Source organism: Lepisosteus oculatus, chromosome 22 (assembly GCF_040954835.1).
Source record: "Lepisosteus oculatus isolate fLepOcu1 chromosome 22, fLepOcu1.hap2, whole genome shotgun sequence".
Taxonomy (NCBI): Eukaryota; Metazoa; Chordata; class Actinopteri; order Semionotiformes; family Lepisosteidae; genus Lepisosteus; species Lepisosteus oculatus.
Window position 1 is genome coordinate 7,342,027 of NC_090717.1, and position 13,013 is coordinate 7,355,039.

Below are 13,013 nucleotides of genomic sequence, written 5' to 3' on the forward strand. Positions count from 1 at the left end.
CAATTCGCAGGGGAGTTTCCCATTGGCAGAGCCCGCCACCAAAAAAAAAAAAGACATTACCGGGCATGGCCGGAACGTGAATCCGACTCCCAGCAGCTTTGTGCGTTGATTGATTGGTGGGGAAAACTGTATACAGTTTTTCTTCTAGACTGATCTCTTATCCCTCCTCCCCCCCTTCTCTCATTCCGCCCATTCAGGAAAGCGCGTTGCTATGTCCGTGTTCTGTGCAACCTGGGCTGGGATCCACGTATCGCAAACACACAGCAGTGCCTTTTTCTTCCTTCTCCCATGATGCTGCGTTCATTTAACTCTGCACGGCGGAGCCAGCCCCTGCACTAGCGCGGCCAGCCGGGAGCTGTTGTTTTTTTTTTTGGGGGGGGCTTTTTGTGTTTTTATTTGTTTTGTTTTCCTTTGTGTTTTAAAGGGCAACCGGAAAAAAAAAAACAAAAAACACACGCGCGTCGTTTGGACTGGTCGCTCCAGCTCGTCGTATCCCCCGGCTTGCTTTTTGTTTTGTTTTTGTTTTTGTTTTTTAAAAAACAAAAGGGTGATTTTTTATCAAGTGCATAATCGACACCAGAGGCAGAGGCATATTCGTCTCCCGAGCTGCCGGAGCGGAGGATGAATTCGATACGACAGGTGCCTTCCAGGGTGAAAAGCAGAAGAAATGAGAACAGTTTGGGGGCGGAGAAAGAGCATTTTGACAAGCAGCAGGTAAAGAGAATATCGCATTGTAAACCGGTGGGCTTGGTTCATTGATAATTTAAAGTCCTACAACTGGGCGAGTAATAGAATTAATTTCACGTGTACGTATACATTGTGTCCTACGTGACAAGACGGGAAGAGTTCAAAAGGTGTCGTCGTCCCCATGTCAGTGAAATCTTTCGAAGAGAACTCAAGCATTTTGTGGGGGAAATGGTGTTTACTTAGTGGTAGCCAGCCTAGGTTGGCTTCTTGAGCTGAAAAAAAAAAATGTGCAGGGCAGAAACATGATGTCAATCATTCGGTGTCTGTTCTGTGTAGCCGTAGCTATCAAAGCGGTCATTAACTGTCCTTGTTTTGTAATTTGTTTGTGTAATATTACTTCTGTTTTGTTCTCGGTGTTGAAACCCGGCTGGGGAGCGCAGTGGCGGGGAGGAGATTGCACATTAATTAAAGAGATTGCTTAAATCTAGACAGGGAAGTGTCCCAAAATAAGTTCACAGTACTCAGACAGCTTAAAAAAAAAGACCCCTCAAAATGCATCGTTATAAAAGTCCTAAATTCGCGCTTTTAAAATCCCGACGTGGATAATAACTGCTAAGAATTCAATATACAGTTGACAGGTCAGTTGAGTCTGCGGTATTTTGCTGAAAAGGGGACTGGTTGGTGTTGGTTTACATACATAAACCGGCAAGGTGGTGATTTCTTTTTAGAAAGTTTGTCTTCCACGCAAAATACGTCATTCAAAGGTGAGTGCACAAATGATGGCTACGAAACAACACCTGATGAAAACATTCATTCTTCCACGTTTGTTTTTTTAACCTGAGCTACGGGCGAACGTCAGCATGAATGCCTCCTTGTAGCCCTGCGAGGGCGCCTCCCTAGCTACCACCGACTTGCTCCCAGCTGATTAGGGAAGTTGTGCACGTCAGGATTCAATGAAAAGGACGTTGTCGGAGGCTTTGCTTACACTTAACGTGATCGGCCTGATGTACAAGCGATACCTGTTCAAGCAGCTTAATCGTGGGTGTCAGCAAACAACTTCGGAAAACAGGCTCCCGTGACCCCTGGGGCATGGAGCTTCAGACTTGACGGAAATTCCTGTGATTCCAGTGGGTTTTCTGTTACATTCGACCCATTACGGCCATTTGGTCCAGTTTATCAGTTTATCACAGCCACTGTAATGCGAACAGCCCCCCCAAAAAAGATTAATTCTCCTTGACACCCCTTTCCCAAAACGGGGCAGTTCAAACGGGTCAATCAAACCTCATCTCTGTGGGAGATGGAAGGGGACAAAAGCACACAGCTTGCACACTAAATTAATCATAGGGGAGGGAGAATGCCTGTTCCACAAGACTGGTCCCCTGAGCTGGAGTCGAACCCGGAAACATCTGGGAAGTGCGAACCCTTGAACAGAACTGGAGGGGTTCTGCATGACCAGCGGCGTATGGATAACAAAAACCAAATGAAAAGGCGAGCGGCGAGCTCCGGGAGGAAGCGAGTCCAGCGGGGAGAAATTGTCCGGTCTCGCTCCGAGCGGGACGGGCTCATCTCATCCCATCACTCGGCACCTTTCGGGATGAGCAATGATTGAATGGGAAACGCCCTCTTGAGGTCTTTTTTGTTTCTGAAATTCAGACTCCAAGCACAGGGAAAAACTTGGAGGAGTGATGATGATGATGATGATGCAGACGGGGGGGGGGGGGACGAAGAGCAGGAGGGCGTGAGCCGAGGGCCTCCCCTCTTGCCATTCAGGCTGGGGCGATTCCGACCTCCACAGTGGAGGTCACATCGCACGGAAACAGATTTTGGAGTCATTCAGTATACAGTGAATCCTGTTCTTGATAAAGTGATACAAATATTTGTATTTGTTTCCGTATAACTGCAACATTTTTTTTTAGGTCAGACCTGACTTTTTTATGTCGAATTTTGAACAGACTAGCAGGACCCCCTTGAAAGCAAACTGGGCTGGTGCATCTTAAGGTGTCAGTATGCTTTGAACAAAATGTATGCTTTCTTTTTAAGCAGTCATAATGGTACCTCTATAATAGTGTGGAGTCTGTTTTGCTGCTTCTTAATGATTTTGTATTACAGTAGTACTAGCATGTGAAAGTTCGTAGAAAGTCAGCACGCTTTCACTGAGGAATGTAATTAGTTCCTCTTTTTAGGAAGAATTGAATGCACTCCGATGTTAAAACCTTAGCTTGGACAAAGATTGATGACCTGCAGTGTTGTGATTCTGGGAGGCCCTAGGGAGTCAGTCCATGAGCAGCAAATTAAACGGGCAGCAAGCTAATTAGTGGACTCAAGATGAAGAAAGCACTATCATGATTGTTAAGGTTTTAGAAGGTTAGAAATCACTGCATCCCCTGACACATCACATTTCGCATGCATAAGAGAGAGACTGAAAGTTTCCAAATGGCATCTGTCTGGATTTTTTAATGCTCTTCCACAGGCCTTCCACCATGTTGTCGACCAGAAACTAGATTTTGCAATAATTATCATAAGCAGACTAAGTAAACATTCTTAGATAGAATCGCATTGGAATCACTCGTGCTCAAACAACGAACCTGATCAGAAAGATAATCTTGGAACAGTCCTGATGAGGAGCTTCACTGGACTCAGGGCAGATACAGTGCCTCAGTGTTTATGGCGTGTGGCGCTAGACAAGACCACCCCCCCCCCCCCCCCATCGTGAAAGTCACTTCTGTGGGTTATCTGTGCAAGATAGAGCCTGATTAAAATGGCGCTTCGTTAGGAACCCGTAATGAAATAGACATGGACAGGAGGCAGCTGGCGTTGTCGTCTGTGATGAGGAAAGTTCCGCAGACAGACACCAATCTTGGGGGACGGCCTGTTTCACTCACTAGGGAATTACCTCCTGGCCTGCAAGGTGATCTGTAAGGTGGGAAGGCATGAGACTGCGCACCCAGTAAAGTGGAAATCTATTCTGTAATTCTTTGTCATTGTGGATAAGATATGCAGCTGTTAGACTGCTATATCTTGGATAAATTTCAAATGCCAGTTAAATTGCTAAATGCGATTTGCAGTTGAAAATATCATTATATGACATGATTTGATCTGTACAGTAGTATAGGTATCTTAAATTAATGAATGGGACTTTTATTTTCATTCCCAGGTAGTGCTGTCTGACTTTAAATTAGACACTCCAGCTATTGATGCTCTGGAAACAGTCCAGAGAATTAGAGTCAGATGCATTCCTGGAAAATGCCTTACATTGACACACTAAAACAACTGAGTGCTGTGAGTCTTGAACAGAGAAGATTATGAAGGCTCCTAATTCAAATCCTGAAAATCTTCAAAGCCGTTTTTTCACTGTTGATTGAAAAGAAATGTTTTACCAAAGTAAACATTTTACCACTAACCGCAGGATGCAGCTTGGTCTGTATGCATCTGTCCCAAGGCATTATAATTTCCAAATGCAGCACCAGCACACGTATTCATTTTTTCCTCATCATTACCGGCTGCTGGAAGGCACAGTCTGTAAGTGCGTCCGAGGACTGTGGCCCAACAGTGAAGCTGCATTGTGCTAGGAAGTATTATTCAGTGCCATTTCATGCATCTGCTCATGTGCCCAGGACAGGTAAAATATGAAGGTCTTTCTCATTAGACAGAATCATGGGAGTTCCCTTGACCCTGACATTGATCCAGTACGTTCTCAACAATTTAATCCGGGCCCTGAGTGGCTTTGTTTCTTAATAGAAACTAGTCTAGCAGGTTTTCCCGGGTTTAGTGAGATCTGCTCAATGCCCGAGGACAGATTTCTTGTCACCCTAAAAAAGCTTGACGGAGAATAAGGAACAGACCAGTATAGTGAATCATCTCCCATTCTGTTAGCTATAAAGTGAGAGATAGCAGGCTTCCGTAATGATAAAAGCCTCCAATATGCCTACTTTTCAGTTTCAGTTTCATGCATAATTTGTATAGATTTGGATTTTGAACTTGCCTCAAACGGTTTATTACAAAGGCAAATCGTTTTCCAAGCTCAAATTAGTGAATAACTGCCTCTTAGCGCTGTGGCCCTGGGATCAGTTCCGTACCTGGAGTGGAGTTTGTCTCCTCATGTTTGGGGGGGGGGGGTTCTGCCACAGTCCAAAGACATACAGTACTGGTAGCTTGGTTGTCTTCTAGGGAAAACTGGCCCTGCTGTGTGTGTCTGTGTGTGTCCTGTGATGAACTGGCGGTGTATCCTGCCTTGCACCAGTTGCTTGAAGGGATACTCTAGCTTCTTCGCAAACCCTCAGTTGGATGAAGCCGTTAGAAGGTAAACAGATGGATGGGAATTAATGAATAAAAACAATTACTTTGCATAAATGCTGAAACGCATTCTAAGGGAGTTAACAGAGTGTGTCCTGTTCAGATATCTGGGGAAAACTAATTGCAAATGTAATACTTCTGTAGGATGGATGTTGGAGCTCAGGCCTTCCACAGGTTCCAGTGCTCCTCATGTGTTTTTAATGCAACCAAGGTCAAGTGTGGTCCCAAATGATTAGTGCTGTGTACACGTGCTCTGGCTGTTCGTTTCCACTGCAGATTCACCCTCTCTCCCAAATTCCTGAAGGCACAGTCCATTAGGACCTGCAGAAGCACAGAGATACAGTGCGGAAAAGGGCAGAGGGCAGCTGCTGCACTGTAAACAGCTTTACCCTCATTCCACTGCGTTTGTGAAAGTGCACGTCCTGAACAAGATAAACAAGTGTAGGAGCCGGCTGTGGAAAGGAAGAAAGATAATTCCGGGAATTAGTAAAGGGATGTGTAATGCATCAGTATCCTCCCGGTGTCAAGTTATTTAAAGCTTTTAACTCAAACCTTTAGTCCTTGCCCACTCCTGTCTCAACCTCTCTGGCCCTGCCGATCCCCAGTCTCATGTCTCGCTTCACTGCTCTCTTTGCTCCGCCTTTCCCACCAGACTCCCTGTGCCCCCTCCCCGTTCTCGGACTTCCAGAGCCTGCCCTGTCTCCACCCTGGCTCCTCAGTGCTGGAATAACCTGCCGTGCCTGCAGTGATCACTGAGCAGCTGTCGGCGCCTGTTCGGCACTCATCCGGTCAGACAGCGGCTGTGGTCTCTCAGCTCTGACCTGTATTTGTCAGTGTGTGCTTGACTGAGGCTGGCAGTGTGGTTTGCCTGTTGCTCTTGTTCACTGTAAATGTGCTCAGGCCACTAGGCCACCAGGCCTGCTGCTTGGTGTCCACACTGCCTGCGTTCTGGTTCGTTTTGTGTGGTGTAGCACTATCGTTTCCGTGCCAGATTGTGCCGGACATATCTTTCCCCTGCTTTTCAGCTTTATGTCCTGTATGTGTGTACACATACAGCATGTAGATTTTATATATGTATTACACAAGGAAAGAAAAATCATTTATGTATTGTAAATACCCCTAGATAAGGACGTCTGCTCGGAAAATAAGCAAGTTCACTTTTCTGTCTGTCGGAAAGTTTTATTAATGAAGTGCTGCCCGTATTTTTTAGCAAGTTAATGTGGGGTGCTCTGTGGGAAGGCCCATGCTTCTAGAGACGAGCTCTTTATTTCTTGAGGAACGTGTTGTTTCTCACTGACTGATGTAATCACCATTGAGACAAGACGCATTCTTTTGGACAGCAGCTGAGCTGAGACAGGCACGCACAACTGTGCTCTGGAATCATTCCTCTATCCCCTTGGCTATTATATCATTGTCTTGAAGCACCAAGCAGAATACTTAAGAGCAGACGTACAGCTGAATACTGAGAGCTTTACTGGGGAATGTTTTTCACTGCCCTTGTAGGCAGTGGTGGTCAGCAATGCAGTGAGAGCAAACTGACAAAATCTGAATTATTTTGCCCTTTCATTTCAATGCACACGCACGACCAGAGCTGGAAAAAGGGGGCTGTTGTTTGAAGACTGTTAGAAATATCTCTGCGCCAGCCCAGCCCACATGTGCACCCAGCTGTACTGAGCACGTGTGCCTTGTCATGTCGTCATGATGACATGAAAGATGCCATTTCATCAAGATGCAAATCGGATGGGGGAAGCAGCAGGAAGCCAGCCCGGTTCTGTGCGGCAGAAGCAGTAAAGCCCCTCTTGTGTGCTGCGGCGGTCTGGGCTTCATCACGTAGGCCTGACCTACCTAGCGGTGAGACCTCTTGTGGTTAGGGATGCGGACCCTACAAGGGAGGTAGTATATTCCCTACGACATGGCCTGAGAAGGCACCTGTGGTCTCCATGGAAACGTGGAAAAGGGAAAGGAAGGGCCGGGGCTGAGGCATGACATCGCCTTGTTTTTGGTTAAAAGAGATCTAATATGAGTCTGAACGAATCTTTCCACTCTTAGCTTCAACGTCACCTCAACGTGAGCTTTAGAAAGCTCACTGTTATAGCAGGGTGTTGTGACTTGTAGTGTTTAAGTATTGTTTTTTATGTGGTGCAGTACGGTGCCTCAGCTGATTATTAGTAAGGAAGATTGACTCAAGCAAAAACAGCTGTGGGGTGACTCACGATGACTTCGAATAATGTGGACTGATGGCTTTTGCCAAGCGATTTTGTTTTTGCAGTTGTGTCGTGCATCTGGGATTGCAAACATTCCAGCAAACAGGCTTTCGCGAGGCACTCAAGAGCCTTTCTCTGCCAGACCTGTCGTCTTCATGCTGTTCCTCAGGTGCGCCCAATCATGGCAGCAGACGAGGCCCAGCTTTTCTTTGATCTCTTGCTGCCCTCTAAGCTGCGGCTTTTCCAGAGCAATACTGCATTACATCTCTGCTTCCCTACACTCTATAGAATCTGCACCTTTGCACTGATGGTCCAAGGATCGTTTTGTATATGAAGTTAAAACTCTTTAACGTTTTGTTTTATTAAAGATCCTAAGTATACATACAGTAGGGCCAGCCCAAGGGACTATTATTACAGGCTATGTAGAGAAACAAGGACATGAAGGACATTAATTTAACTGCCCCCCCCCCCCCATGATCATACATCCCTCTGGAGACTGGCCATTCCTAGTGTCAGGCTTTTCCCTGTGGTTGTGGCTGTAATATTCAGCTACAGGAGCTGGGTAGATGATTTTGTAAGGCAATGGTTAACGGCAGCAGCTTAAGTCTGGCCTAGAGATCTTTACAAACTCCTCTGAGCAATTAGTGTGCAGAACAGTCACCGCAGGAGAAAAAATTGAGTTAGCACGTGCCTGTAGTTGAGGCATAAGACCTGAACAGTAGCAAACTGCAATCAAGAGGTTTTTTTTTATTTTTACATCCACTGGTGAAGGCAATTGACACCTACTGAGCAAACATTAAGACCCGGTGTACCTCACTTTACTATTGGCACTGGGGGGTGATTTTTTTTTTGGTATTTTCATTGGCAATAATCTTCTGTTTTTCACCTTGATCATTTCTTTAGAAAGCCTTTAGTTGAAAGCGTTAGTGTACAGAGATACACAGATACGGTCTTTGTGTGATGTGCCTTGGGGGCTGCTGGTGTTTGGATATTTTTTCTCTGCACACATGAAAGCCGTTCCAATGAGGTTGTTGACTGGTTGCTCGTGTCTTGATTAATGCTGGGAAATTACATTTTCTTCCTCTTCTTTGCACTTTTTGTATAACTTGATAAGCAAATCTTGCCTTATAATGTCCACAGCCTTGGGGACAGTGGTGTAACTGGCTGCAGAGCTATCATTGCGTCAGTGTGCTGGGTGGGGTGGAGTTTTGTTTCATTGGAGTCAGCGTGCACAGTTCTGAGACTCCAGAGCCACTGCATTATGGCTGTCAGGGTCAGGGACAGGTGTGAGCAAGAGCTAGAGCACATACAGGCAACTGAATCTTCAGAGGCAGCACTGTGCGTGGCACTGCTGCAGTATTCCCTCAAACCCTGGGGAACTTCATGTCATCTGATCCTTTATATTTAAGAGCAAAGACTTTCTGGAGTGGATGGAATCCCCTACTACATGGGGAAAAAAACATTTCCTACTTTTGCAATCTCTCCTACTGCAATGCAGTATGGCCTGCGGGTCTTCTAGACCACTGAAACTGTAATGTGCAATGTCTGTTTCTGTGCAGAACCACAGGGTCATTGTATACCTTGTGCTGACACATCGTCTGATTTCACGTGTCTGTACCATTGTTACCTGAGTTGACGCAAACAGCTTGGTTATACGGGCTAACAGCTACAGTATGTTTTTAGCGGTGCTGTAAAAAAGAGTGAGTAAATAGACAATCACACATTTATCATACATTGCATCCAAAACCAAATTACTAACTATTAAGACAGTTTAATGCTGGTGTCTCACAGCATTATAGATAGAAATCTAATCTAACAAATTTCATTACTGCCAGGCCAACTGGGGAAGATAACTTAAAAATGTTTCTCATTTTAAAATATGACTTTCACTACTGTCGGTTGTCAAGAAGTGTGAAGTTTAAATCTTCTTAATTCCTTAAATAGCATGTGGGTAGAATTCAGACCATTTTCACGAGGTAAATTATCACTTTATTCATTGCTGTCAGTGCTGTGAGAGAAATGTTCTTTCTCTTTTCACTATTACAGGAGGGTGACATTAGAAGTCCTGAACTTTTTTTTTACAGAGAGATGAATAGTACTGTATTTATTTTTGTGAGAAAAAGTTCTATTCAGTCTTTAAACAGGGGTGCGTAGCAGTTCAGCCAGGGAGTTACAGTACAACACTCCTCTCTCTTTTGTGTGAGCTGGATTTAAAGACACATGTCAAGGTTATGGACACAGGCAGCAACGCTGCAGTGTGATATTGTGGTTGGTATTAAGCTTTCGGCTCAGGTAGATGATAGCTGCTAGCCAAACAACACAAACCTATTGTTGCATTTTGTGTTGGGTTTTTTTCATGTCCTGATTTTAAAATTTACCCTTGTTTATTTTGAGAGAGCACTGAATTAAACTCTTTGTTGTTATTATAACATGACTTTTTCAGAACAAGCAGCGGAACAAAATCTCACTCTTAAATCCTGCTGTTTTCCATAAACCAGGTCCCACATTGAAAACCTGCTTTGGGTTTTCTTTTAAACCACCGTCCCATTTTGGAAGAAATGAAAGCCAGAAACCTCACTGGGAGTCTGCCCCCCCCCCCCACTCTGAAGAACAAAGTTTTTTTCTCTTCGAACCCTGTGCTGCTGTGCCGCAGTGCACACCTTGCTTGTAGGCATTCCATCAGACCGAAGTTCCTTCCCCCGCCAGGCAGCTTGCTGTTCCCTGTGAAAGCAGTCAGTCATGTCGTACTCCATGACGCAATCCTTCCGAAAGAAAGAAGATCCCAGGGTTTTTTCACCCAGGTTTGTGTTGCCTTTCTTGTCCAGCAAGTCCAGCTGGAGGGTCAGGTCCTCTCCGACAGCAGGCAGCGTGGTCAGTCACAGCAGACATGGCGGCAGTGCAGCGCTGCCTGAGCACGTTTCCTGCTTCCTCGGGGGGGAGAAGGAAGGAGGACCACAGGAGGCATGTCACGCCTGAAAAACTTCCCTTTTATGCGTGACAATGCGAGCTAATGTAAGGAAGTCTTGTATATAAATCCATTTTCCCATGTCAATTTTAAAACTGATATTTCCCAGAAAAGTCCCCAGCTCGCTTTCTTATGCCCTCAGTGTGTCTTTCTTTTGCCACTGTTGACAAACGGGTGTTCCGCAGCGGAACGCTGGGAAGGTTCTAGAATGGGGGGCGGAGAGCACGCTGACCGGGTGCCCGGGGTCGGAGTGGCCCTGCTGTGTTCCTCCCTGTCACCCCTCAACTCTCTGTCTCCACACGCCCGGCCGGCTGGACTCCCCTGGCTCGTCCGACTGCAGCAGGAATGCAGCTGTGTGGGTTAGCACATGACTGGCGGCCCTGCTCTTTACAGAACAGGAGGAAAAGGGGGGAACAAACATTATTTCTCTCCAGCATATCTGCCCTGAGTGGCTCCTCCTCTGTTGTCATTATATGAGCACAGATGGTAGAAAAAAATCACTTCACCCTGCATACTGTACTTCACTCTACTTGATAGTGGGATTCGTTTTTCAAATTTATTTTCTGTTTTGTGATAATTGGGTATGTTACATATAAAGGTGTACAAGGGTAGATGATGTAGTACTGGCGTATTGTGGGTTGAAAGAATTACTGTGCTGCCTTAATACTGCTCTTGATATTTATGTCACTTTTGAGCATGTTCTAAGGTTTTACAGTAAATGTTACAAGCAGTTCTTTAATTGTCTGCTATGCAGTACAGATCCCATGAGGTATATAAATTAGTGTGAAGTTGTTTGAGCAGAGCTTTGCTTAATCGCCAGCGAAAGACAAGTCTGTGCATTAGCTGCCTGAGATCTCAGCTTTTTTTCTGTTATTAAGGTGAAGCCCTCCTTTCAGGCCTAATAGTACCAAGTAAGGACATAATTCATTGTAATGGCTTTAAAAGACAATAGTTAAAAACTTTGGTTTTAACAGGGCCCCAATCATCGCCTGTCACCTGGATGAGTAATGGGACTGTGTGCTAATGGGACTGTCCAGTTTTCACCATGCATTCAATTTTCCAAAGTTCTCATAAGGCTTAGTTAGGGTCTTTCTTGTGTTTTTATTTACATTTTCCATGAGGAAAAACTATACAGTGTTCAATATTGTTTTGAGCGTACTTATGCATGTTAATGTTTTATACCTTATAGGAATTATGTTGAGTAGTTATACTGTGAGTCCCTGGGCTCAGTTCCTGGGGTTTGGGTGCTATGAGCGTGGAGTTTGCATGTTCTCCCCGATCTCCCCATGTTAACGGAGGTTTCTCCAGGTGTTCCTGTTTCCTCCCACAGCCCAGAGACATCCTGGCAGATTACAGTGATAAAGCTATCCCATGGAAAGGATGGTGAATCACAATCCAGCAATTGATCTGGTGTAATTAAGAGATCTCTGGTCTTTGAAGGCATAAGAGTACTTTGTTTAGTCCTATTAAGACCTAACTTATCCTTACATTACTTAATTTAACAAATCACCTATTGACCACAATGGAATGAATCCATATCTTAAGAAACTGGTGCCATGTTGGTCACGTGCAAAACCTGCTGGACTGGGGGGTTCTCCAGGACCAAGATTAGAAATCCTGGTTTAAAGGCTTTGCTTTAATGGTACTCGTTTCCTGTGTGTGTCTTAAGATTTTTTTTATCAACTGCTTCAAGTCTTGGCATGCTTTAATGCAATCTTTCAGTGTGAAATTGTCCTTGGTGCTTTTCTGCTGGGTGACCTTGAAGGCTGGCACACAGGTCTCCTTTGAATTCAGCTGATAAGAACCAGCATAAACAGGTGCCTGATGCATAGAGCAGCCTGCATTCTCACAGGGCTGCTGCCGTCCCAAGTCAGGGCTGTGGCAGGGCTGCTGCAAGATGTCGAAGCACAAGGTACAGGAGGTGCTGTTAAAAACCAAAGACGAAAAGGTAAGCAGAGCGTCTCCCTTGGCTCTCTAGTCTAGGTGATTACACCAGGCGTTTGAAGCTCTCATTGGGATACAGATGCTCGTCAAGGGGCTCAGGCTCCGTTGAAGGCTGCGAGAGGGGGATGCAATGTGTGTCGCTTTGCTTGACCCATTTAGCTGCCTTGCGTTAAGACGGTCTTTCACATGCTGCTCGCACTAAGAATCCGAAAATCGGCTGCGTCTGTCCTCTGTCGCGCTTCTGTATTGCTCGCCATTTAATTGCGTTTTTATTGTTTAAGCAAGGGCGGAGGCTCCTGTGTTGTCGAGCGCTCAGGATGACAGCGTGGGCTGCGGAGTGATGGGTGCCACTGGCGATCGGGAGAAGGGGGCCATTAGCCACACCAGCAAACATTAATCGCAGTCCAAGTGTCCAGTCAGCCAGGAAATCTCTATTCGACTCGGTCATTGCCTGAATTATCCGAATATTGAGTTAGCTTAACGAGGTGGGGCTAATCCGCAGTTTTTTTTAAAGTGGCAGGCACTTTAAATGCATTATGGAGGCTTCCCTGTGGCAGCGCTTTACAGAAGCCATCTGCCGGGAGAGAGGTGCCAGGCAGTGCACACCAGAGCCTGGAGAATGTCCAGAGAGTCTCCGGGCCGATGCCCTCGCTCGCCCCTGGCACAGTCCCTCTTTGTCTCTCCTTCTGTCTTTCTCTTTGTGTGCTGCTCACCAGCTATAATGAACCGGGGACACCAGTGCCGCCACAAGAGGGGTCTTCATTAACTTGGATTGCTCTCCTGCCGTCTCTCCGGTTCTTGGATCTCTGTTCATAGACGCCACAGTAGAGCTCTGTGTGCTGTGAGATCACCCCCCTCGATGACTCTAAATGACGCCTTTATGCAGTGGGGGCTCACTGACTACAGACGTCCTCAGACGG

The 13,013-nt window shown here is 45.7% G+C and overlaps 1 protein-coding gene across 2 annotated transcripts in view; it reads left to right on the top strand.

Moving 5' to 3' along the window:
- The first annotated feature begins 102 nt into the window (after positions 1–102).
- Positions 103–13,013, top strand: part of LOC102684818 (huntingtin-interacting protein 1-related protein) — a 44,056-nt gene continuing 31,145 nt past the window's right edge. Inside the window, exon 1 of one of the 2 annotated variants that reach the window (XM_015366409.2) lies at positions 103–714. In XM_015366409.2, the coding sequence (XP_015221895.2) occupies positions 622–714 (93 nt within the window). In that variant the 5' untranslated portion in view covers positions 103–621. Of the gene's footprint in view, positions 715–11,993; positions 12,098–13,013 lie in introns of those variants that run through there. The other variant, XM_015366410.2, reaches the window with a different exon arrangement.